This window comes from Athene noctua, chromosome 8 (genome assembly GCF_965140245.1).
Source record: "Athene noctua chromosome 8, bAthNoc1.hap1.1, whole genome shotgun sequence".
In the NCBI taxonomy this organism is placed as follows: Eukaryota; Metazoa; Chordata; class Aves; order Strigiformes; family Strigidae; genus Athene; species Athene noctua.
The window spans coordinates 4,037,044-4,062,659 of NC_134044.1; the positions used below are offsets into that span (position 1 = coordinate 4,037,044).

A 25,616-nucleotide genomic window follows, 5' to 3' on the forward strand; every position below is an offset into this window, starting at 1 on the left:
ATTTGATTTAAAGTGAAGGGCAAAAAACCCAGTGTTTTCACAGGTTTCCCATGACAACATATTAAGGGACTGTTCTTTCAAGATCAGAATAGAGGATACAAGAATTAAAGAGACCTCACCACACCATATTATGGATAGACTGAATACATCCTTGAACCCTGTGCTTCTTGAAATGACTATCAGTTCAATTTTTTTCACTGCTGACTTCAAAGGAATAAAAAAAAAAATCATGATAGGAATATTGTACAGGCATTTAAGTGTGGTGTTTCCCTCTGTGATACAGTCTATGACTGAATTTGCATTTGAATCTACATGTACGTGCACTCAGTAGCATGTTACAAATTTTCAAAATAAATATAAAGGAATGACGTGGAGGTTTGCAGGAAAAGTATCCTAAGAGCATAGTGCAATTATAATTGCAGTGTATGTTCTCATGAATTAAGCAGAACTTTAATGGAAAAACATGTTGATTAGAACAGGAAAATTTTCTCCCTAGAAGCAGAAAAATATTCAAATGCCACATCTACACCTGGAGTAACTAACTCCTGGATGTTATTTCATCCCCCTCCATATTAGCACTAGAAACATTGTCTAATATGTCAAAATTAAAATTTTCCAATTAAAGGATAGACAGAAACTTTTTTAGTCAAAAACCTTACACTCCCAGGAAAAAAAAAAAAGTTAGTCTGAAATACTTTGAGCTCTACTATGAAGTTTTAAAAAAGCTTTTTAAAAAGCTTATTCAAAATTCTAGAAATTACATAAAAAGCCAAATGACATAGACAAAAGAATCCAAGACAAAGAACATCCATCTATTTGTAGCAGGAAAAGAACAATTCAGACCATCTCCTCAGCAATGCTGAGAAAAAAAAAGCTTGCACATTTTCCTGAAACAATGATCTTGCCTGCAGTATTTTAACGCAGTCTTTGTTACAAGATTAGCACAAAAGCAGTAATATTAGAGATTTTTAATTATTACTATTCTGGAAATAAAAGTTGAAAATATAAACAAGTTATCTATGGGACTTTATTTTCCTGAGTTTTGGAGCATCTGTTATATGAAAACACCACCACCAAAGATACCTGCTAAACTTCAATCATGCGAATTATCTGCAGCTGTGTAAAAAATGTGGGCTGAAATCACCAAAAGAAAAAATGCCAACTAGATAATCAATTTAAAATAAAAGGGAAAAGAGAACAAGTGTTTACTGGGCAGATGTGATTTTGAAGCAGCTCTTTAAGGAATCTTTTGATTCCTCAGTGCTTTCTGTAGCAGCTTTTAAAGTTTTTAATCTTACACACACACACCCCAAAAGAAAGGAAACACAAAGTATCTTTCCAGTCTTAGAAGTGTACAAACCAGTCCACATAATAAAAATTGCATCCAAATATGAAACTACAGAGATAGGAGACGGAAGCTAAAAAAGCAGTGCTTTGGGGAAAACAGTGTATGTTTGCAAAATAACAGGAAGAACAAAGTAAGAAGATTGGCATATAGTGAGGGAAAAGTCATCACCAGTAAAAGGCTGCTATCCTGACCCTTGAGAGGAGCTGATCTGTGCTCTTCAAATAAAACACCTTTTACAGCGCTGTCTGTGCTGTGTAGCTAAGCTGAGGAATGGAAAAACTGCAGTATTTCCCTCCTAGGGAGTTGGACCTTAGCAATCTTCTGTAAAATAAAATTAATGATAAATTGAGTCAGTGGCTGTGGGGGAGGTAGTATAGTCTCCTCTTCACTTGCACAGATAAATCTCCATACACAGTCTCATTCAAATACTAACAGAAGCAGAGACCAAAAAAAGATGATCTTTCATGGAAGAAGATGGCATCATTTCTGTTTCAGAAAAGGCTATTTAAGAGCACGCCATAGCTACTGAAGTAACCCAGTGAGGCAACTGAAAAAAACCAAAATATATCTGTTGGCAAAGTGATGCAAGATAACAGTTCTGCCAAATTTACATTTTGATTTTTAATATTTTTGTTAATACAGTATCCCTGTATTGGGGAAAAAAGTGCATTTTTTAACCTTAAAAAGTTAACAACAAAAAAGGAAGCTTTAACAGGTACAATCCCATGTCAACAGTTTATTTGCAGTGCAAGTTAAAATACAGTTATTGCTTTAGTACACAGAATACACCTTCATTAGACTAGTCTCTATTTTTGGAATACATACTCCCTTGTGAATTATCTGCTGCTAGAAGATGCAGTTTTACAGGCGTCAATGTATCATGAATGCGATCAACTGTGACAAAAGCACTACATTGGAGAAAAAAGTACAGCAGGCTGAGAAACACCTGGCTTTAAGAGTAACAGATTCTTCATCTACTGGAGACTGGGCATTAATCATTTGTACTCCATCAGCAGTACCCTAATCTCCTCAAGACAGCACATCAATGAGGCTGGTTGTACCTTTGTATCAATGCATCTTTCACAGAAAAGAAAACACTAGGGGTTTTACATGACATCTACAGTGAGATGCAGTGTGCATGACAGATACATTCTATGACAAAATAAGCAGCAAAACCGCTATTCCCACTATCATGTACAAACAAGCGAACTTTTACAAAAGTTTTAGTAGTTTTAAAATAAAAGCCTGATTTATCTATCTAGCTATCATACAGATTCACAAAGTCTTTTCTGCTACTGCATGAATGAAGAGATGCTTGTTTTTGTGAGGGATACATTTTCTAGATTAGTGCAATTTATCGCTTTTCACTACCAGACAATTTATTCAGACTGATTGGAACTAGAGTTATCACACAACATCCTGTCAGAGGAACACGTTACCTAAATCAGCAGGGTTACTGGTTGCTACCATGCAGATGTCTAGTTCACAAGTAACTGGCATCAAAGAGCCATGGGCTGTAATAAACTAAAATAATTAATTTGCTTTTCTCTCCTAAGCTTAAGTCCTCCTTTCTGTGCAAGGATGACAAAGAATAGACATGTCAGAAAAAATATTCTGATATTCTTCATATCTAGTAAATTCAACATTAATTTCTAAGATTTTTAATACAGCACTTCAATTTAAAAGTCAAATTAAGTTCTAGTTAAAATTCCTCAAATTGTTAATTTTCAAATGCCACTCCTAAACTGTATTTGTTAGATACTTGTGATAATTACTGATTCTAAGTATTTTTCAGGAAAAACTTGTCTCATGGCTATTCCTTACTTGCATTTTGACATCTTGCAAATAAGTTAAGAGAAATATTCTCACACCAACATTCTATTGGACAAAAGTTATTACTTTGGTCAATAAAATATTATGCAATGGGTTAAAAGTAACTTTGGGTATTTCTAGTAAATAATTTCTGTGGAATAAAACACCATTATTTTGAACCTTCTTTGACTGTCAGTAAAGTGCTGTGGTTTGCTACATATATTGCAGCAATGATACCTGATTTGACAGAGTTCTGCAGAAACTAATGCAACTTCAATCATTGTGCAAAACACAGACTTAATCGCCGGTATTTGCATCCAGACTTATTAGGAACAGACATCCTCATGGTGAAATTGTAGACCAAAACATACATAGTAAGTGCTCTTAGGGAGGAAGAGTATATTCCTTGAAGAATTCCATGACGCAGGGAAAAGAAAATGGCAAAGCGGGAGAGAAGCACGCAGCATGTGAAGGAGCCTTTGAACAAGCAGGATGTTTTTTTCACAGGAAGCAGTAGTTACATCACTACAAAAATGGCTGGCAGGATTGCACCTGCTATTTAAAGCCTCCAGTGTTCGTTTGATAATGTGAACACAGAAATTCTAAAGTTTAATACTAGCATTAAAATTTCTAATTCGTTTTTATAAAAGTCCTGTTTGAAATTGTCAGCAACTGCAATACATACTACAGAAATGACAATTCTAACATGCTGATGCAGGTGATTGGAATGATAATTTTTTTCTCCATTCCTTTGGAAGCAAAGGATATTCCTGCTAAGTTGGGAACAGTGTGAAAGAGAACCTACCTTTGCCCAAAGATCTCCAGAATGCAACTGCAGAGTATAAATCAATTTAATACAATAATTGTCTGAGTGAATTTAGCTTTTTTACATTCCTTGTCTTAATACCATATGCCTACTTGTAAGTCTCTGCAGAACAGGGACTTTCAAAAGGAGAATGGTGATCCACAGATAGCCATATTCATCAACAGTACTGATATTCCTAATTACTAGATTTAGCAAACTAGTCAAAAGAATATTGATTTTGAGAATATATGTATCACTAAATAGAGAACACCTTATAAATTCATTTTAAGTAGGTGGAGTTCCTGCTAGGGAAGCCAAAAAGAGTCATTGCTGTTGAAGGATTTAGGAGCATAAAGCAAGATCTGTAGGAAAAAGGCATCTTATTATCCAGCTATATCAGGTGACCTGGAATAAGCAAGTTTCTGTGTCCTTAAGACAGATTGGGTGTGGCTTTTTTTAAAGAAAACAAAACCCACAAAACCCAACCCTTTTTTCTACTATATCAGCTGATCTAATTAAAAACATTATTTCTGCCTATAAATTATGCATGGATAAGACAAATCAGAAGGCAGATGTAAAGGAAAGGCAGCATTCTTCTTGACCAGGCACAAACAGCAAGCAGTAACACACTGCACCGTATCAAGCTGTAGACCTAGTCATCCTTTAGAAAATCGAGGTATCTTGATAACAATTTTTAGATCTTTTAACTATGCTATATACAAGTATGCTTGTATACAAAGTAGCTGTCCAGGTAGCATTTTGCATATGCAACTGTTCTTGCTACTGATTAATTACAATTCAGAAGGGGGAATTATGTCTACACATTTTGAAATGTGGTGCTATTCCTTTCTAAACTCATCTGTAATAAAAACACCAGAACAAATCTGTCTTGGACTCGTCAAGTGCTTAAAAAAGCAGCTTGTTTCAAGACAAGACAAATTCAAATATATATATTTTTTTAAGATAACTGCAGTCTCAAAATTCTATTTAATATTGTGCAGTCTTCTGATAATGCTTAAACTTGAAAATTAAATAATTTGGGTTTAGACATAAAGGTTAGTCAAGACCTGGGACAGGTGTGGGCATGAGCAATGAAGTACACTACGTACACCAGCATTTGCTTGGGGGAAAAAAAATCTCAAACACCCATTTTGTCTAGACATAAAGGTTGATGTTTGCAAAACCAGGTCTACTTATGGCTCCTCTGGAGGATTTAGAAATCCAGAAAATTTTTTTAGAAAAAAGGATTTAGAAAGATCTAGAGAAATGCACCTCCAAGAACAGTAATGACAAAATAGATGGACAAGACTAGGCTGCTTCAGTTTAAGGAGTAAAGCAGCTATCTAAACTACTTCTTTCTTTTTTTAGAAAAAGTAGTAGTCTATTTTAATTAGGTATGTGCTTTAGAGCTTTACAACACTACCTGCACCATCCATTTCAGGACTGCATAATTTTGAAACAATCAAGAATGCAGCAAACTAACACTGTATCCATAAAATGTGTCACTAGGTACCATAATAGCTTTATACTTATAGAGACTGACAAATTATATATGCATATGTAACGATTGCATATATACCTATATCTACACAGAGAGATAACCTTTTTACCTGTTACTACATAATCAGAAGGAGCTTAGAAGTTGCTGACAGCATGCTATTACATCTTCCATCTCATTTACAACAAATTTTCATTGCTTGTGTAACAGTATGGAATGACCAAACATTTATCATCTCTGGAAAGACTTCCACTAAACATTAACAAAGCTTTCCCATCCAAATACATAATGTGCATTTTCTCAAGCATGTTAAAAACTGAAAGAAAAACAAACTAACAATAAAAAAAAATCAAGAATTTTTCATACAGTCTTTTGAAGGTCAACTCCTTATGTCATAGATGCTGGTGTACAATTGAAGGTAACTAAAAATTACAACACCAGGACTTTTTGTTCCTTTGTTTCCCCTTTAGCAAAACAGGGAAATTCAGTATTGTAAGATCACAGGATAAGTCGGGTTGGAAGGAACCTCAGAGGTCTCTTGTTCAACCTCCTGCTCAGAGCTATTATATCAGATCAGGCTGCCCATGGGTTTATCCATTTTTATTTTGAAAATCTCCAAGGACAGAGACTGCACAATATCTAAAATTAAGCAGAACTCTCACACTCTTCTACCATACTAGTAAGAGAAGAGCTTAAAAAAAAACCTGAAAATGATACCCTCCAACTCCCAGTAAAAATGGCATTTTAAGTGTGTTTTCCACTGGACTAGAGAAGGAGATAAACTAAAATTTTCTTTTTTAGAGCTTTTAACTTTATCATAATACTTATTTTTCTAATGGCAACATACCTGGAACATCAAATGAGTTTGAACTCAAACTTCTGGGTATTCCCATTAGACTTGTTCTTAAGTGGGAAATTACTTACCTGTAAACACCATTTATACATCAATTTGTGCTGTGTATATAGAGATATAAAAAAATCATGAAAATTCTCTTTTCAAAGGAGAATTTTACTTTCATCTGAAACTCTATGCTCCATCTCAGGACAAGTTTCTCCCACGGAAAGTTGGGGGGCTGGGAAATCAGCTCTTCATTGAACTGAAAAAAGATACTCAGATTTTTTTTAATCCTTATGTGTACTGATTATTTATAAAGTCATGAAGAACCTCCAGCTTTGATGAAACATAGTTCTCAAGGAGCATTAGGCCTTGTGTTAAGCAAGGAAGAATGTTACAAGTCTTGCTATGCAAATTCTCAATCTGAGGATGGCAAATACTTAATCAGAGCTACTCCTTCCTTAAATCTTCACACAAAAATAAAGCAGAATAGAATAATCTTGGAGAAGAGAGAAAGACAACAGCTATAAAGAGAAGTTCAAATGTAAAAGTATTGTATAAATATTCAGACTTGATTTTCCCTAATATGTAGTAATAATAATAATAATAATAGAGTGGGTCCTGAGCTATATCTTTTCATCAGTTCATCCTACTTGTTTCTAGAATAACTATAGTTAATCGAGTAATTTATCAGGTGTTATGACACTTTCTAGAGGAAGGTTTTATGAAGTGACGGAAGTTCCAAAAGTGAGATTTTAATATAACATTTAAAATGTTTTCATGCTCCATCATTCTAAATAAAAAAGCAAAGAAAAAAAGCTATTGCATGTACAGTAGAAAAGATGCACCTGCCAGTACACACTGGAAAGCTGGGTTTGCTTTTTACTAAAAGATACTGTTTTGCACAAATTTAAGCAGCCAAGGGAATATATTCTTCAGCTTTTCTGAATGGAAATCTTAAGTTTACCCTCTGATATCTCGGAGGCTTGGTAGAAGCATGTATTCCAGTCCTGTTACAGTTAACTTTCAGTTTCTCAGGTCAGGCTCATATTTAAATAGCTCTGATAAGTTCCCTTTAAAAGCTTATTTTGGTGAGCAAAGTTCCACACAATTTCTGTGAAGGGTCAAAACCAGTTAAAAGATAATTTTCTGCCTTCAAAGACAATATATGCAAGATACTTGCAGTCCTTGCCTTGTCTACACCGGAAAATTATACTGAAGTGATACAACCACTTCTTTATGTGGCTGTAGTTATATCTGGAATAGCTCTACCTACTTACATATCTTTACTGGAGCAAAATAAATTTATACACAGTATGACAAATATTAACACTGCATTTTTAGAAAAGACATATTCAACACAAGCCAGAACTTGACAGATTGTGCAATGTATCCAAATAATGTCTTGCAGAACTAGAAATATCAGATGATTCCACTGAGATAATAATTACCAATAGTAATCCAAACTGTCTGGCATGGAAGAAATGTTAAACTTAGTCTGTGAAACATTTCATAAGATTAAAATACTTCAAAAAGTTGTAGTTTTCTCCTATATAGCTGTACTTCTCATGCTTATATCTGTGCTTCTTTGAAGCTAAGACACTTAACAGCCCAATAATTTAATTAAAAAATAAAAGTGTAAAAATCCTTTCCTCTATAAAATAGGATTTATAAAACTGCCAAGATAGTTATTCTCCCTGCAACACATACATATACTTTCAACAGTAAAAATCAAAATGTCTTCCCTTGAAAAGTGTTTTATTTACAACAAAAGCAGCAAAATTAAATGGCAGCTTTTATTTTCACCGTGGAATGAGTATCAGTCACCTGGAAAGTTCTGGCACTGTACTTTGAAAAGAAATCTTGATTACATGTGGGATTACATGTGCATGCTTGATCTAACCAACTGCTTTTGCAGAAGCATGCAGCACATACGTGCCTTGATTATATTCTCAACTGGAGCAATCCAGAGCTAGCCTTGGGTCTGAAGAGCAACTATTAGATATTTCAGTTTTAGAGCTGTTAAACTGACAAAACTTGGTGTGAGGGGAAGATCCACATTGCTTCTTAGGGACTATTAAAAAACATAAGGAGTTTTAATGGACTGGTAGAGACAGCTTTCTCTTCGTTACAGTAGGAATGACGGCATCATTTGCTCACTAAAATAGCACTCTATACTCATCTTCTGAATGAGTACAGCATCTGTTCCTAACTTCTCAAACACACTGAGTCTCTAAGAGTCATGACATAGAACATAAAATTTAAGAGATTAGGGAAAAAAATAATCTGTGTGTATAAGGGTATTATTATTACACATTTTCACACACACTATATATAGACACACACATTTGGTAGATTATATACCGTCCACTTGTGTCTGAGTGTCATTCAGCCATAAAAACCCAGCCTCTTCTCTGGCTGCTCCAGCAACTGAGTTTGACCTGATTTATCCCCACGATGCCAGGAGCATAATTCCTGTTCCCCCACCATTCTAATCTCCTTGCTCACACTGCCACTATCTTTCTTCAATCCTAACACCAGCTGTTGTTTTATTAAGCTTTTTTCATACTGACACAGCCTCCACACTTTCCTCTCATTTGCTATCTTCATCTCCAGCCACCTTTCCTCCATTTTTTTTTTCAGGATTTTTATTTATCCCCTTCTCCTGGTCTGCTATACAATCCCATTTCAGCACATTCCCCAGTTTCTCTTTTGACTCTGTCTTCCTACAAATGCAATGTGTGATGAACAGGACTAGCTTTCTCATGACAGTGTAAGGCCAGGCAGGTCTGGGAGAGGAAAAAAAAGGACCACTGAATTTCAGGCAAAATATTCAGGGCCTGGCTGTCCACATGAACTTGTAATCTTAAGTATGAAATCTGCAATGTTATTCATATGATAAAACTTGATGCAAGTGTCTCACTATACAGCCAGAATATCACTCAGAGCTAACGTACTATAATAGAAAATAACTTGAGTATGCAGAACTGAAAGGATGCAAAAGAAAAAATACCAAATGCTTTGCAAAGTCTATGCTTACCTAAATGCACAAAAGCTTTTAGTACAGTAACTACAGGACATGAAAAGAAAAAAATAAGACACAAAAGTAGAGTCAGAAAGCCTGCAAGAGAAGTTTCGAAGAACTGAGGACTGACATGGATTATCTTCACCAGGGAATTGTGGTTTGTGGTTTTTGAAGACTCCTGCCATTTATTCTGAAATAGCATATTTCTGTAGTTACACTCCAGTAGGAAATGGTATGTCAGGCAAAAGATTCCATAAAAATATAAATAAAGTGCCCAATTCTGAGTACTTATCCATGTAAGATTTTATCAGAGGAGTTACTAACATAACTTGGATAAGACTAACTCCAGATGATTTTGTTTCCATTGAGAATCTTTGATATGACAAATATTGGTGAGCAGATACCAGGAATACACTATCCTTAATGCACACAACCTGCATCCTTTTCAACAATTACAGCTCTGCTGAGAAAGGAACACTGGTGTCATCTTTGCATCAGTATTTAAATGCCTCTGTAGTTCAGGATCTTTTTTATTAGTATCAACATAATCCACTTAAAACAGTATTTTTCTTTCTCAACAATGATGAGCAGGGCTTGAGGACAAAGATCACTTGTATCAATGGTTCTCACTGTAGGTGAATCCTGAACACTACGCAAAGCTTTGTGCCATATTATGTTTACTTCTGTATGTAGTCACAACAGATGAAAGTTCTCGCCACGGAAGTATTTATACTAACAAACTGTAAAAAAGGTTTCACCTAGTTCAGTATTTATCTACTCCTTGCAACTGTCAAAACACAAAAAGAAGCAGATGCAAGAAATCCTAACGATGCAATCATAAAACTTCTTAAAGAAGTATCATGTATTTCAGCAGCACTAAGAGCTTGCTGTCCTGTGAAACACTAGCATTTCTCAGTACTCCCCAAGCTTAACAAATTAGATTTATTGCAAATATTAGCCTTTTTAGTGTAAAATTTGCCCTTGGACTCAATGTGAGGGATTATATAACTTTCAGCTTCAGAGCAATTTTTAGGGAGGAAAAGTGATTTGAAAATAACATCTGAAATCTCATTCTTGCACAGTGCCTCTTCATTCTTGTCTCATGACAAGTGTTGACAGAAGTGTCCGGTATAACTTTTTTTATAGCATGATGTTGTGGCTCATTTCTCATGGTCTCTTTTATTCATTCTTTGAGAATTCTATGTATTCTTTGTTATTAACTTCATGATTTCTAAAACACTGAATTCTAAATGAGAAACAGAACTCTAAGGCTATGTTGTACTTTAACGCTACTCAGAGCTGAACTGCAGTATAAACCAAATGCTTTCAGACATATAAGATGCAACCCGCTTCAAGAGCAGTCTTCAATACCCTCTAATTCTTCTGGCATGGTTTTAGGGAGCAGAGCAAAGGCATCATGAAGCTACCTCCTAATCATCACCTTTTAGTCAGAGAAACCAAGGACCTCAAGTACAGTTGATCAAATAAAATTTTGTCCAATCCAGAATACTTCACAAATAGGAACCTGATATAAGTTTTTCAACTGTCAGATGGATTTCTACATTTAAACACAAAGAGAATTTGATATTTTAATGAAGTCTACCTCTAATAAAGTTCGGTATACAGAGACAACCAAGATTCTTGACCTTGAACATCATATTCAGGAATAAAACTGAGTTGCTAGATGACACCTGAACGTTTTTAGCCTTAAGCAAAGGATTGGATTCTTCCCATCTAATGTAGATTATACCCACCACCCAAACAAGCAGCAATGACTGAGGTTACTTATGAGCTTAGGAAGGTGTTTATGTATTCATACTCTGAGTCCTTGGCGTTACTTTGGAAAAAGTGTAAAGAAAGATGTAAGGAAAATATATTTTGCATGGTAACTTCCATATATGAAGATGGAAATTGTATATATTGTATATATATGTCTAACTCTTATTATCACAAAGGCAACAGAGAGGCTTCCTAATGATTTGAGAAAGTGTATGAGGCTGTGTAAAAAGTCCTCCATGCATGCACATACAACCCCAAAACAGCAGCATCAGGGCTGGCACAGCACATACAGCAGAACAAAAGAGCTCCTGCACCACTGACAGTGCAAGAGATCTGAACTGTTCATGAAGAAAAACAACCCTCACAGATTCAGTGTTAACATCCCAGTGAGTTCTCTAACATTTCTTGTGTCTAAAACACACGGAAAGTTTGATGTTCAGCCATTTAGAGCGCAACTGTACCTCAAAAGACTTCACTGCAATTTATCCCTCTTTCCCTTCCCAAACTTTGCTTTGGCAATGAAGATTAATGAAGATCAGAGACCTGCAACATAAGTTGGCATATGAAAACCCAGCAACAGAGGAGATTTGACTGATTCAGTACCAGCATTTCAAAACGGGTCACCTTTAAGTTCAAAAATACAAGGACATTCCTTCTCTAGACATGATTAGTGCCAATATCATTCAGGTCTCATTTCAGCTCAGGCTTCTGTTCCGGGGAAACATATTTCTAATATCCATTCATGTAGGGATGCATCAGTAGACCAAAAGATGTACCAGATATACCTGAAATCCTAGCAGTACAAAGCAGCATGCCCCCATGAAAAACTGAAGGTTTAAAGACCACGTCTCCTTACAAGAAACACAGTATGAACATACATGTGTTGCTTGAACTTACTTCGTTTTCTCTCCCTACTGAGTCAAACAAAATAAAAACCTCACATAAAGGGAAGAAAACCAGAAACAGCAACATTAGGAGGGTTTTTTCCTTTTAAATTATCCAACATAGAGTTCTATTCCATTCCAGGACAAGGTAACAGTTTTAGAAGCTACCTGCTTTGAAGGCTAAGAGCTAGCTACTGAGTATGTTTAAAAGTGAAGGATCAAACTGAAGATGTAGTTCTGGTTCACAGGTTCCTTTTAACTGCTCGAACACATCTTCTCTAATTTTAAGTACAGGATTTGCTATTTGACTGAGAAACCGACTATCAAAAACTTTGAAGAGATGCTTCACTTTCACGCAGAAAGTGCAGAGTACACAAACCATACAATTAACGACACTTCTTGGTTTTTTTTTTTTTTTTTTTTTGCTAAAGATGATCCAGAAATTGAGCAGAAGGAAGGCAGGAAGAAATAAAAAATTCTCCCATTATTTCAATATGATTAACTGTGGAGACACTTTTTCAGAACTAGTGAGCAGATGAAAAATAAGTTTACTGTGATTGCTGTGACTTCTGCATGTTATTTTGTGGGTGATGAGTTTTTGCACTGGGTTATGCACGAACAGGAAATTCCAGGCAGAACAACGTTAAAAACAGGCAAAAAACTCTCCTTACAAATAAATCTATATTAGTAAGAAATTATGTTGTTATAAACTGCAGATATTAAATCCAGACAGAATGTAAAGGAATCATGATTGGTTTTAACTGTTCAAGTTAGGATAAGAAAAATCTTTTGCAAATCTACCTTGTTGGCTAGAAGATAATTTAGTGTATTACTCTATTTTACAGCCAGAAAATAGAAAAATGTATCTATAAAATATTTTACCAAATCCTGGATTACTGTCCTTCAGAGAGCTGGGTAAAGTCACCCTCCCCAACAGACCTACTTAAGCCAGGCAACCTTTGAAATCCTGGGAACAAACAGCTCATCCAGATTTCAGAATGAAAACTTTACCCTCCTCCCAAGCACACATTTCTACTGGATTTTGTGTGTGACTGTGAAAGGAAGGAGAAGGAAGGACAGTGGAATTGACAATATTGAAACGTGTCTGTAGCCTCCTAGCCCATGATTTCATGCTGAGAATGAAGGAATCATGTGTTTCATAATGACCTACCCAAAATGTTCTCAGGGACACATTAGGACAAACTTAATATTCAGAGATTCAGTCACCACTCAAATCACAGATAACATTAATTTCTCAATAGAAATAAAGGGACATCAAGCTTTTACTGCATACATTTTCCCCCTAGATGTAATTAACATTATTAAATGCCATCAGTGTGGACATTCTTACAGAAATGGGGTTTGTTTACACGAGTCCTGCCATTAACTTCACTGCAACTGTTTAGACTAAAGACCTGATAGTGTTTTGTTATAAATGCCATTATTGGAAATGCCTTTAAGAGTAACAGATTACTGACATGAAAACAGCATAATTCTATACTGTAGACCATTTTCCATGTCTTGTTATTTTAACAAAACCATTTCTATTTTAACATCAATTGTATTCCTACCAGTGTATTTTAGCAAGTGCACCAAACTGTATTTGTTACCACCATCAAGATGGTAACGTTACAGAAATTAACACAGGCCAGAAACTACCAGTGCAGAATGTGGAAGACAGCACCTTTACTTCAAGACAGACAGCATTCCGACTGAGGGAAAGCAAGCAGGTAAGTGATTATGACAATGCCATTTCCCCCACCTTCAAGTTCTTCCAAGATATTTCGTTTGAAGATGAATTACTTAAAGATGGTTCACCAAAAAAAGGAAAATTTAAATCCTATTTATTTCTTTGCAGTATTGAAAAGGAGACTGATAAATTTGCACATTACTTCTAACAAAACACCCAAACTCCACCTACTATGCTGTGGAAATCCATGATGGCAGATATAGCAGCAAAGCAACATAAATCAGTGAAAAGCTGGGCAGCAAAGGGACTCTTAGCCATATTAAAGGAAAAAAAAAATCCAGAACTACTGGCATTATGTATGAAAAACAAAACAGAGTGTCTTGTTTATTTTTGTTTTGACAAACTAGAAGGAAGCTGGACACAGTTAATAAGTGTTTCTCACACAAATTCATGGCTTTAACTGCTGAAAAAATTGTGTAGCCTACTGTAGACAGCTGAAAGAACTCCAGCAAAAGCTTAGGAAGTTGTCCTATGTAATGTACCACTTTCAATTTGTTTTTTCAGTCCTCTTAGGAATGCAGGACTAGAACTGTTCCTTCAGACCAATTTTAGGTAAAGAGAACCGTTTCATCAAATACTAGAAATAAGTATTAGTTCATTCCAGTACAAAGGCATCTGTGACAAGTCCACTGAATTTTGTCCTTTCTATTCCCAGTACCTTTAATGTTCTTTATAGAATTGCTTTAAAAACACTCCTTAACATTAAAGTCCTCAAGTCTGTTTTTAAACAAAATGCTCTTTGTTACTGAAAAATCAGTAGGAATAATGACGTATTGATATTGTATCCCTGTGAGTGATAACCATTTTTATGAACACATCTGGCTGTAAAAGGAGAGTTCAATTTGATTTTCTAAAAACTCGGTGTGATAACCTGAAGAATACCTTAACACACTAAGAAAAGCTTTAAGGATTTAAGACTAGAGCGTAGAGTCCCTTCAACTTCACAGCACCCGTATTAACCAGAATAGCTGAAGCATGGTTTATGAAAGTAGGAAATAAAAATTATTCCTTTGCACGGTATTTAATCTAAACACTTCTTCTACATAATGAAATATAATTTTGATGAAGTGCCACAATAATTTTAATTTACAGATCGCTAACTGTAATGGCATAAATTTTGAAGGTATTTTGAAGGCTGTACTAAGCAAAGTATTACAGGTCACACTCCTAAATATGTAAAAGCAGAATGCATGTAGAGAAGCAAAAAGCTGAAGATCAGTTTTCTAAAGCCGTAAGCTGTAAACTCCAAATAACAAAATGAAAGCTTGTATTTTCCACCAAGAAAGCTATTTAAGTGTTACCCATACAGCTCCTTCAAATGTGTCTTCTGATCATATTTAACAATAGTGCTAAGGACCAAAACTATACCAAATTTGCATGTTTTGCAGAAACATTCTCCTACCCCCAACACTCAGAGTTTTGGGTATTATTTTTGATTTGGGGGCAGTGGGGGAATTTTTGGTGGTGTGTTTGGGGTTTTTTTTGGGGGTGGTGGTTTTTTGGGGAGTGGTTTTTTTTGGGGGGTGGGGTTTTTTTTGCCTATCTGACAACAGAAACAAGGAATAATCTGCCATGTCCTATTTTATCCAGAGACATAAAGTTTTCAAAATATTTCCAAGTGTACTGTGGGTACATCATATAAGTAGATGCAAAGATATTCTTTACAGAGCTATTCTGAAAACCAAAAATTGTATACCAAGATGTAGAACTACAATAAATGAAAGCATAATTCTATTTGAGATATAGTCAAAGAGTTGAAGTACACAAGGTAACAGAAGGAAATGTAATGGAAGTTCTGTTCTCTGTGGTCTAAATTAAGTGTTTTACTCCTACTTTATGCAGAACATTAAAAGAATGTAGAAGAGTTGGAGGGATTTTTATAACCTTGACAACTCTGCATGATGACAATACTTATTTCCTTTACATGGTTTAAATAAGTAGTTAGTACAAGACTAGAGGAGGGTATAGCATGTGTCTAGTGCAGAATTATTTCTTTTGTAAAGCATCAAGCAAAACAGTCCCAAATCTGGGTCCTTCCAGAATAACAGGTGTAAATGATATAGCCTAGAAATTTGCTTGGCAGCTCCTGCAAACAACAGATCTACCATAATGTCTATGCACAAATTCTGTTAGAATATCATCGTTGCAAAAATGCTGGAGCCCAATGTCTTTTCAAAGTAGTGGTGTTTAAACGTAATGCGTTAGTAAAATAAGAAGAGAGCTTAAGAGTCAAGAGAAACAGGGCGAACTCTACTTCATAAAACACGTAATGCCAGTCAAGTTGGAAGCATGATTTTAAAAAAGAAAAATCCTTACTTAGGAAAGCACTGAAATCCCACGTTTTTATTGCATACCTTCTTCTTTGCAGTTTATCTGCATGCCTACAACCCCCGATCTCACGGCAGTCTTTAATACAGTCTCCTATTACATGATGTATCTTTGACATCTTGTGCAAGAAAGGAATAGTTGTCAGAAGGTATTGTTATTGCTCAATAAGACTACAACAAGAGAAGGAGAAAGCTCAACAAGGCCAGTGGAAAGGGACCAGAGGTTGGCATATGCAGATGTTGGACAGAAAACTACTGAAGCAAAGCTAGAGATATTTGCATGTGCTACGTATGATGTGATCAAAATTTACTCATTTCCTCTACCTAGATGCTCTCCTCCTCTTAAGGACTGAGAAAAAGTAACTACCTTGCCTCTGAAGAAATCAATGGAAGGCACTCCCATGAAAAGAATGGAATCCTCTGCATGAAGATGTGTGTTCTGAAGTAAAAGTGATCACAAAGATTAAGCTTTGGAGAAAGATAAATGTATTCCTGATCCAGAAACAGCTTCCACCAACATTAGCAGTAGAAAAAACGTCCTTACTTCCACCTATACTGTTTTGAGCTTAAGTGGACAGTAAACAGTAATGCCATTGTGAACTGCAGCCTATTTGAATAAGGCACCTATAGCAGCAGCCAAACAAAAACTTGTTTGGAGGATTTAAGACAGGGAGGTAATACAAAAATGTAGACAAGCTGATACTTCTGTATTGTGAACACCTAGTTAAAAAAGGTTTTTCCCCCTCTTGAAATACCCCAATCAGTACTTTTGGTGCACATACCTCGAAGAATTCTCTCCTCATGGCAACGTAGAAAGTCCCAGATTCTAACAGTGCCGTCGTCAGAGCATGTAGCAAATTTATTATCCGTGGGTGAGAAACTGTTACATGAAGACACACAGCAGGGGAAAGAAGTCAGCATTTAACAGATTATCTATGCTTCTCAGACAGGGCAAAATTATACTGTAATGTGTTATACACTGAAGGATGCATTTGAACATAGGGACTGAATACAGTGCCTGCCAAATGACACTTCATCACAAGACATGAATTTAGCATAGGATTACTATTGCATAGCAGTCCCCTGTCAAATGAGGAAAAAATCCGGAATTTATTCTTAGCACATTCCTACCTATGACTGCACACGGTAGTGCCTTCTCTGCAGGATGAGAAGCAACATCAATATGATTTGTTAACTGTCACCCTAGATTTTCATGTTTGGTAACACCATAAGAAAGTGACACTGTGTAGAAGCACAGGAGAACAGTTCTTAGGAAAAAACTCCTCTTCAGCCACAGGTGCTTTGCAGCAGAGAAGCAAAAATAAGGGAAAGCTGATCACAGGAAAACGTTACTTGGATTAACTGTTGAAAAAATTGTATACAAAACAAGTGTACCGCTTATTGTTAAAGTAATTTGGAAAAAATCTCTCTTATTACACCCCATCAACACCATGAAAAGAATCCTACAGACACAGAAGCAGCATTCAGATTGAGCAGTCAGTATCACTTGATGGAAGTCACTGGAAAAGCAAGGAATTATTTAGCCATGTGATTAGGGCCAGAGCATCTCCAGCAACTGACAGGCACTCACTTCCTTTCTGGTGCAGTGAAATACCATGAGGGAGCCCTCGTGAAATCCTAGATCTTTATGATCAGGTAAGGGCTTAAAATAGTAGAGAAATTCAGTGTATGGTCATGATAGTCAGACAGTAACTGAATCCAATGTAAGCACTTCTCATAACCAAACTCTGGCTGAAAATGCTGCACCCTAACAAAGAAAAATGGTGACTTTAGAAGAAAGTGGTTTTGTGGCAGTGAACCTTTATCACCAAGGGCCAGCACCTGAACCCGAAGAAACACTGCTTTAGCTTCACTTTGGATCTGCAGCTTCTCTTCAGGCTTACTTTAAAAACATTTCCATATCTTACTAAAGATTATGTGCAGGTTTGGCTTTAGAAACATCCTTCATTTACATCTTACTGGTAGTATCACTTTAGATTCCATTTTTTTAATATAAATAGACATTTGCACAACTGAGGCATCAACACTGAACCAAGAGAATATCCTACAGTCTTCTTTTCAATGACTTGCTTACAGTTTCAGCCTTGAAGAACCCATTCAGTATTAAACATTAGACTTCTGTATGTGGCAGTCTGCGTGGGTATTTAGTATTACTGGAAGTCTTGGCTTCACCAAGCCAAGCAGTTCTTCACTTTATTTAGTGTTTTATTATTTTGTGAGAACTATGCATGTGTTTTATTTCTGAAGGCTTTATATTTTATTCAGTTAGATTATTAAAGACTGAATTCTTTATTTGGAATGAAATTGTTGTCTTACACAGTGCGTATAAAAAGGAATAACTGATACACATCGTCACCATATAAAAATGAAAAGAATACCAGTGCAAAATGCGGCAGACAAATACATCTCTAACATATTGCAGAGGCCGATACTGGGACAATACTAATTCAGAAAGGTGCCAGCAAAACTGTGAGAATGTGGAAACAAAAGAAAATATTGTGTTTATGTGGTGCAGGAAGTTTCCCAGAATCTGACAGAACCCATGCATTTCTGCACCCAGAATACACTTAGAGAACAGTCTAATCATGGCAATAGGTACTACAGAAAATGGTATATTGTGTATAAACCTGGCCTCTCTAATCGCCTCCTTATGTGCCTGGAACATCTTGACGTTGTTCATGTTGGACTGCCAGTATTTCACATATCCCCCGTGGTCTGCTGTCAGCATCCACATATCATTGTGTGACCAAGTCATAGCCCTTACAGGGCTGTCGTGAGCCTGTAAATTCAGAAACAAAACTTCTAGCAAACATGTTCAAATACTATCTGACCCACACAAAAGTTAATAAAGTTCCTACTTAACAGCTGCAACAAAGAAATGAAAACAATGATGATCTAATTTGATTCAAGATATTAACATGGAAAAAAAAATCCCTTATTCTGTATATAACGGTCTTCTACATAATAAAGAGTATTTGCATTTTGTTTCAAAAGTGTTTATTATTACAAATACTCAGTATATTCTTGAGAACAGTTAGTACAGCATATGGAGATGGAATGAGAAGCTTTAAATGAACTGCCTATAGCCACGGTCTGGCACACGGTCAGAGCAGACCAGAAAAATAAAACACTTTTAAGGGTTCCATTACCACAGTTAGACCCATGATGAGCAGGGTGAAGAGGTGTTCCCAAAACATGCTCTGAGACCTCAAGAAAATATACAGAAAACTTGACAGATTAATTTACCTGCAATATTGTTTCAAAATTGAAAGTCAGTCCATTCCATAAAGTGAACTCTCCACTAGATGCACCAGTGACCAAGCGTCTCCCCTCAGGAGTCCACTACAAAAGAAAAATTCAACTAAACTATGCAAATATAACATTCAAATATTTCTTCACAATCCTCCAAATAAATCATAAGCTTCTTCCAGGGAATCTGCAGAACTGGAATTTACTAAATTACTTTGTAGAGGATACAAGATAGACAAAAACGCAGAACTGTGCCAGATGGCTTTTGACTTTTGTAATAGCAGAACAAAGCCCAGTGTAAAACCAAGGAAAAAAAAAAATCTAGTCAGAGAAGAAACATCTTATTGGCATCAATACATTTCTAGCACACAATATCCATATTAAATAATACTGCTGACATCATGAAAAGTTGTTAAAAGATGCTGTAAGAGTCAAAAAGCACAGAAACCAAATTGCTTTTTTTCCTGTAAGTCAAGACATGAGTCCAAGCAAAAAAAGGTAATAATTTTGTACTCAGACCTTATAATTTAATTTCCTAAAACCCTTCACAGAAACTAGACATAGCAGTAGTCCACACATTCCACACGCTAGCTTTATCAGAAAATGCTTTAACTGTTATCTTGTTTCTTTCTTCAGTTAAGAGTATCACTCTAATTTAAATTAAGACAATACAACTAAGGAAATAGAACACTATACTCACCCTGACAACAAACACTGGGCATTTTACTTTATTAGTAGATGTCCGAACAAATTTTGTTGTTACAGCATTCATAGGGTTGTTCAGCATTCCTATAGGAGGGACCAACTATGAAAGAAAAAACAGAAGATTTAGTAATGACACTTCTAAGCAGAAACTGCAAGAAAAGCATACATTCTGAATACCCATTTCTGGAAAAGAGAGTTTTTCATTTGCAGGAATATTATCATAAGTCAGCAGAAGTGTTCAAAAAGTCTGCATGATTTACCAATTCAAACATCCAAAACCAGCATCTTCAAAAACAGGTTTGCAAGCTCAGTGCATTATGTCAGAGTTCTTATGTCCAAAAATTAAAAGCCTATCCAACTTCAGGTTTTCTTGGTGGACATGGATTCCAACAAACAAGATAATGTAGAGTGAAGATACCCTTCGTATCTTTAAGGCCTCTTGTGGACAAAAAGATAACCTCAGCTGACAGGCAGAAGAATCCTTCCGATTTTCTGGACAAATTTTATCCAAAGAACATCAGGGAATAGAAAAATTATACTTACGTCATTATAATATCCTGCATCAGGCTGGATTGCTCGCATATCTCGCTGGTCTCTCTGCCATACTCTATTCTGAAAATAAGAAAACAACCCTTTATTCATTTCTGGTTCATACCACCACTATACTTCATTGTTAAACATCAGAAAATAAGGAACACATTGACAGCCTGTTAGGGAAATTTCAAAGCACTCCAAGGATTTTTATAACAAACTCAGTTAAAAGACTTTGGTGTCAGGAAACACGCAGAATTTGTACAGCATAAGCAAAAGATTCAAGAATGTTTAAAGTCTTAATTTCATCAGGCTAAAGCAGCTCATTTAAAATTGTGTCCTAACAATATGAAAAGAGCAGTCCTATGTAATATGTCACATGACTGTAACAAAGATGATGGGTACTGTGCTGTCCAGGCTAAGAGATACTCTACAAGAAGCACGTTCAATCATTTCAAAAGCTTTATGTTCAGGATAAGCATTTACACCATTAGGAGCTGTGCCAATGAGCTCTACTTGAAATCCCACACAGCGACATGAGCTAAAAAGGAAGCTTCTGCAGTTGAAGCATAAAGATAACAATGCATTCAAATGGATAAAACTTAGAAGACCAAGAGATAAAAATGCCTTCAATTAGTTAAACTTTGTGAGCTGTCAAACACAACCATTTCAAAAACACTTGACATGAATTAAGACTGAAATTATTTCAGCTTCGTGAAGTAGACTTTACTGGTTTGAAGCTGTGTACATATCAGAAACATAAGCTAAAATTCTGGGTAAAACATCTCCAGCATACACTACTACAGCTTGCTAGAATTTCTTAAGACAAGAGCAAATTATAAAATTGAGAAGTGGTTTATCTGTAGAATCACGCCAACTTAAATCAGCAGTATTGAAGCTAGGACTGAAATGGAATTCTGGTATATCCTTATTTTGTCTAAGCATCCAAAACACAGAGATCTGGGGTTTTTGTTTTGCTTTAATAAACAGAAGTTTGAGGGTGCATGTTTCTGACAGTAAAAAAGGTCCCAAGCTACTAAATGACTTTCTTAGAACCAGTCCACTAGTAATAGAATCTTTTTTGAAGCATTCCTAAAATATAAGAATATATTTTAAATGTTCAGTGTTTAAAGAGAGCTTGGAAGATAATTTAAATTTATTATTCAGAAAACCTTCCAACTGTTGACCCCTACAAGCTATAATCATGCACTGGCCAAGGCAAATCAAATTAATTTCATCATGGTATTGCAATGTTGCTGTTGAGATACCAACAATTCCTGTATTTACAGATTTGATTCTATTTCTTCTGAGCTAATACCCAGTACCTGTACAGTAAATCCTGATCATACTGTTGTATTTCTTAAGAAATTAATAACACCCCATCAGGAAAGCTAAATAAGCATTTTTACAGAAACATTTCTTCAACAAAACTTCATTTGAGCTGTTCTGTATCTATTAACATTTATCAGAAAGGGACTTTCAGGGACCACAGTGCAAATTGCAGTGCTATATAGTAAAACAATGATAAAACATTTTTATAGTGCCCTGGTTTTGGAGGAGAAGGGGTAATGGTTTATTTCCCATTTTGAGAAATTTCTATTTCAAAACAAAAATAAGAACAATTGCATTATTTATAAGTTTTTATGTTCATTGAAAAGTCAGATCACACAAAACACTCAATCGAACTCCAAGTTGGAATTCCAAGACAGAATAAGAATTAGTGTTTACACAAACTACAAAATCAGCTATGTATGCATGTAGTTTTATTAAGGATCAAACCCCTTTGTATTTATACTATACCAAATTTAAAAGCGTTTGACATTTAGTTTGAAAGTGCAGCAGTAGATCTCCCTGTATTCCAGGCTCCTCTATAGACACTGAAAAGCATGATCACAAATTTAAGGAAGGAAAAAGAAACCCAGAAAATTAACTAACCTCCAAATATTTAATTACAGAGGGATTGTAGTCTATGGTCTTTCTGTTCACAGCTTTTCTCATCCGTTTTCCATCAAAAGTAAGCTGTTGCATTGCTTGCTGCTGTGCAAAATCAGGTCTTTTGTAGAACAACTGCCGAGGCGCCTGGTGCTGGAACCTCGGCATATGGAAAAATCGGGGCGGGGAGCCAATTTCTGTGGCCATGGCGATCTTGTTTCTGAAAGACTGAAAAAAGTGAAACAATAGGTTACTACTACTACATAATGATGACAAAAGTCTGGCATTAGTATCACCACTAACTTAAGTTTACAAATATGAACAACAACTTCATAAAGAACTGTTTAAGGGGAAGAAATATTTGAAGGTTCCTCCAAACAATTATTATTCTTCCCCTGTGCCACTTAACACTGGCATTAATGTGGTTAAGTACTTGGTTCTCTATCAAGAGGAATTTTGTACTGAAGCAGATCACTTAAAGAACTGTGCAGGAAAAGAAAGTCTTCAGCAAGAAATGGTAAGACCCCTCAACAGAAGACAATATTTCAGATTCAGTATACAATAAAACATAACATTATTTACAAATTAATTTAACTACTAACAAGGAAAAAAATTTTAAAGGACTGCCTCAAATCCTTAATCTAGTACCTGAAAAATAAAACTACATTCCTTTTACATAATTTATAGTAAATACACCACAGATCACATAATACCTGTAAGCATACTTTCAATTCCATTATCACAAATGAATTATGTATTTATCAAGATTTGATAAATGTAACCGAATATCACTTCCTCCCACCAAGACCCATTGGGAATGTTAAGAAAATGTGAGGGGCAGGAGGAAAAATTCAATATTCAGATTTTTTTCTAACAGAGGGAAAACGAGTCTAAAATCTAGTTCTTCAGTCTGTAAACCCCTTAAATGATGAGATCATAGCAACCTCTCTTCACATATGGAAAGGACAAAATACACTGTCTTTAAAGTATATACTAACTTCAGACTAAGCAGTGACACACTGAACTAGTGAAAGCTCAAGCTTAATTTTCAACTCCTACTCCCCCTCCCATCCTGAACTTGTAGTTTGAAAATAATTTTAAACTAAAACAAACTGTCACTGTCATCAAGGGAATGGAAAAAGGATGAGAAACCCCCTTACATGAAGGCTAAAGTGTTTACAAAGTCAAAGTGCATTTAATAAAATGAATGGAAATAAAATGGGTAGATCTTTTTTTGAAAGTTGAAATTCTATATTTTCATTAATGTATTTCCCTATTTAGTCAAAATACTCATATTCTCAATTTGAAAGAGTTGGAAAGTTGTTTCAACTGGTAGTCTTAAAATTTTATCTGGCTTTTTTGGGTCCAAATAATTGAAAAACATTTCCATTTTTTAAACAGCAAAATAAAGCTAACACAGAAATGAAATGCTAGACACAGAAAGTTTAAAAGTAGTGCATAGCTTGATTCTTTTTAAGAGGTTCTTATAACTACAAGGAGCAGGTTGCCCTTTAAATATCAGACAGTTTGCTGGCAGGGCAGGAATTAACCTTCACAGGCTTTGCAAACCGAGAAGTCACACACTCCTTCCCACTGCCTACTGAAAGTGTGGCAGGCCAGCCATCAAACAAGCCACCTATGACAGCTGGCTGTCAGCAACACAAACAACTAATGTACAAGGGGGAAAAACAACTACGGCCACTACAACAACTCTTCTCCAAGACAAACAAGCCCAAACTAAACCAGCATGTTTCCTTAAATGAGGTAAAGAAATTTAAGATCTTTGGCAGAAGTAGAATCTTTTATTAGACCAACTTGTGTAACTGGAAAGAGACACCACCTTTCAAATAAATAAACCTTCATCTTGTGGCTGAAAGGCTCATTTGCCTGAAAGCTGCCCAATACCAGGTGGTCTAAGACAACACACTGTCTGCCTCCAAATTCTGACACATCCATAACACCACTGTAACACCACAATTACTACATTAAGCTGGCCTGAAATAAAAAGGTATCAAACTTTCTCATGCAGGAAATAGGTCAAGTACCCCTAACACTCAGGCAGATTCTCTTATAACTTGTCAGAAGGTAGCAAACTGTTGTACAGAAAATTTCAGGTGTTCAATCTCAAAGGTGAAATTAAAAGGATAGCAGTGCTTTTATATCAAAAAAGAGAAAGCAGCTTCTTCAAACAAGCAAAGCAAGCTGGCATTAAACATACAAGTCTAATAATAGTCTTTTAAGTGCAGTTTTAAAGCTTATTCATTACTCAGGGAAAAAACCCAAACAAACCTAGAGAAAATTTCCAGTACTAATCTCTCCCAAGTCTAAAGATATACACGCCTATACCAAAGTGCTTTTTTCAAAGCTACACATTCATACTCCCTTATAGGCAATGCAAAAATAAACGTCAAGAACCAAGACCAAGAATGCAGACAAAGATACATGCTGGAGCTTCAAAAACACTTTGATCAGATATATTTGCAAGAAAACATTACATAAAAATGCCATTTTAGATAAACACTCTAAAGCAATAATTATTTATTCTCATCTTTCAGATAGAAAAATCTCATGAAGTAAATTATTCAATTACATAAGTAAAGCATTAGCTATGATATGGATCCATTTAGACTGCACATACCTAAATCTATCAAAAGCAGTGTCTGGCTTAGATTAGCACAAGATTCACTTAACATGTAATCAACATCAGCAAGAACTACTGTTTAAAAGGTGACCAAAGTCCTAAACACATTCATTACACCTCTTCATCCAAGTTCACGATTATGACAAGACAGTATGTGACATCACAACTACAACACCATGACAAGGGAGATGACACAGCATTAGGAAAATGAAGGGTTTATGTTTCTGTTTGTTCTAAGCTCCTTCTCCCACTTCTGAGATCACTGTCTGTCACAAAAAGCCTCCTACCTGCAGTCACAAACTCCGAAAAAAATTCTTGTTTACCCAGCTGCTCATGATAATTTTCTTCTAATGCCTCAAATATCATGCTTTGATCCACATATCCTTAAGCCCAAGTCATGTTTGCTTGTGTCATATATATATGACTAGATAGATACAAAGAGTGCGTGCACATGCATATAGATGTGTGCATACA

At 35.7% G+C, this 25,616-nt stretch overlaps 1 protein-coding gene across 3 annotated transcripts in view; it reads right to left on the reverse strand.

The window, feature by feature from the left end:
• Nucleotides 1–25,616, reverse strand: part of WDR33 (WD repeat domain 33) — a 72,069-nt gene that overhangs the window by 30,955 nt on the left and 15,498 nt on the right. The window contains exons 2-8 of one of the 3 annotated variants that reach the window (XM_074912804.1): nucleotides 22,505–22,729; nucleotides 20,582–20,650; nucleotides 20,034–20,138; nucleotides 19,331–19,426; nucleotides 18,712–18,863; nucleotides 16,846–16,943; nucleotides 2,050–3,565 (exon numbers count right to left, since the gene is read on the reverse strand). In XM_074912804.1, coding sequence (XP_074768905.1) covers nucleotides 3,438–3,565; nucleotides 16,846–16,943; nucleotides 18,712–18,863; nucleotides 19,331–19,426; nucleotides 20,034–20,138; nucleotides 20,582–20,650; nucleotides 22,505–22,708 — 852 coding nt within the window. In that variant the 5' untranslated portion in view covers nucleotides 22,709–22,729 and the 3' untranslated portion in view covers nucleotides 2,050–3,437. Of the gene's footprint in view, nucleotides 1–2,049; nucleotides 4,328–16,845; nucleotides 16,944–18,711; nucleotides 18,864–19,330; nucleotides 19,427–20,033; nucleotides 20,139–20,581; nucleotides 20,651–22,504; nucleotides 22,730–25,616 lie in introns of those variants that run through there. The other 2 variants (XM_074912805.1, XM_074912803.1) reach the window with 2 other exon arrangements.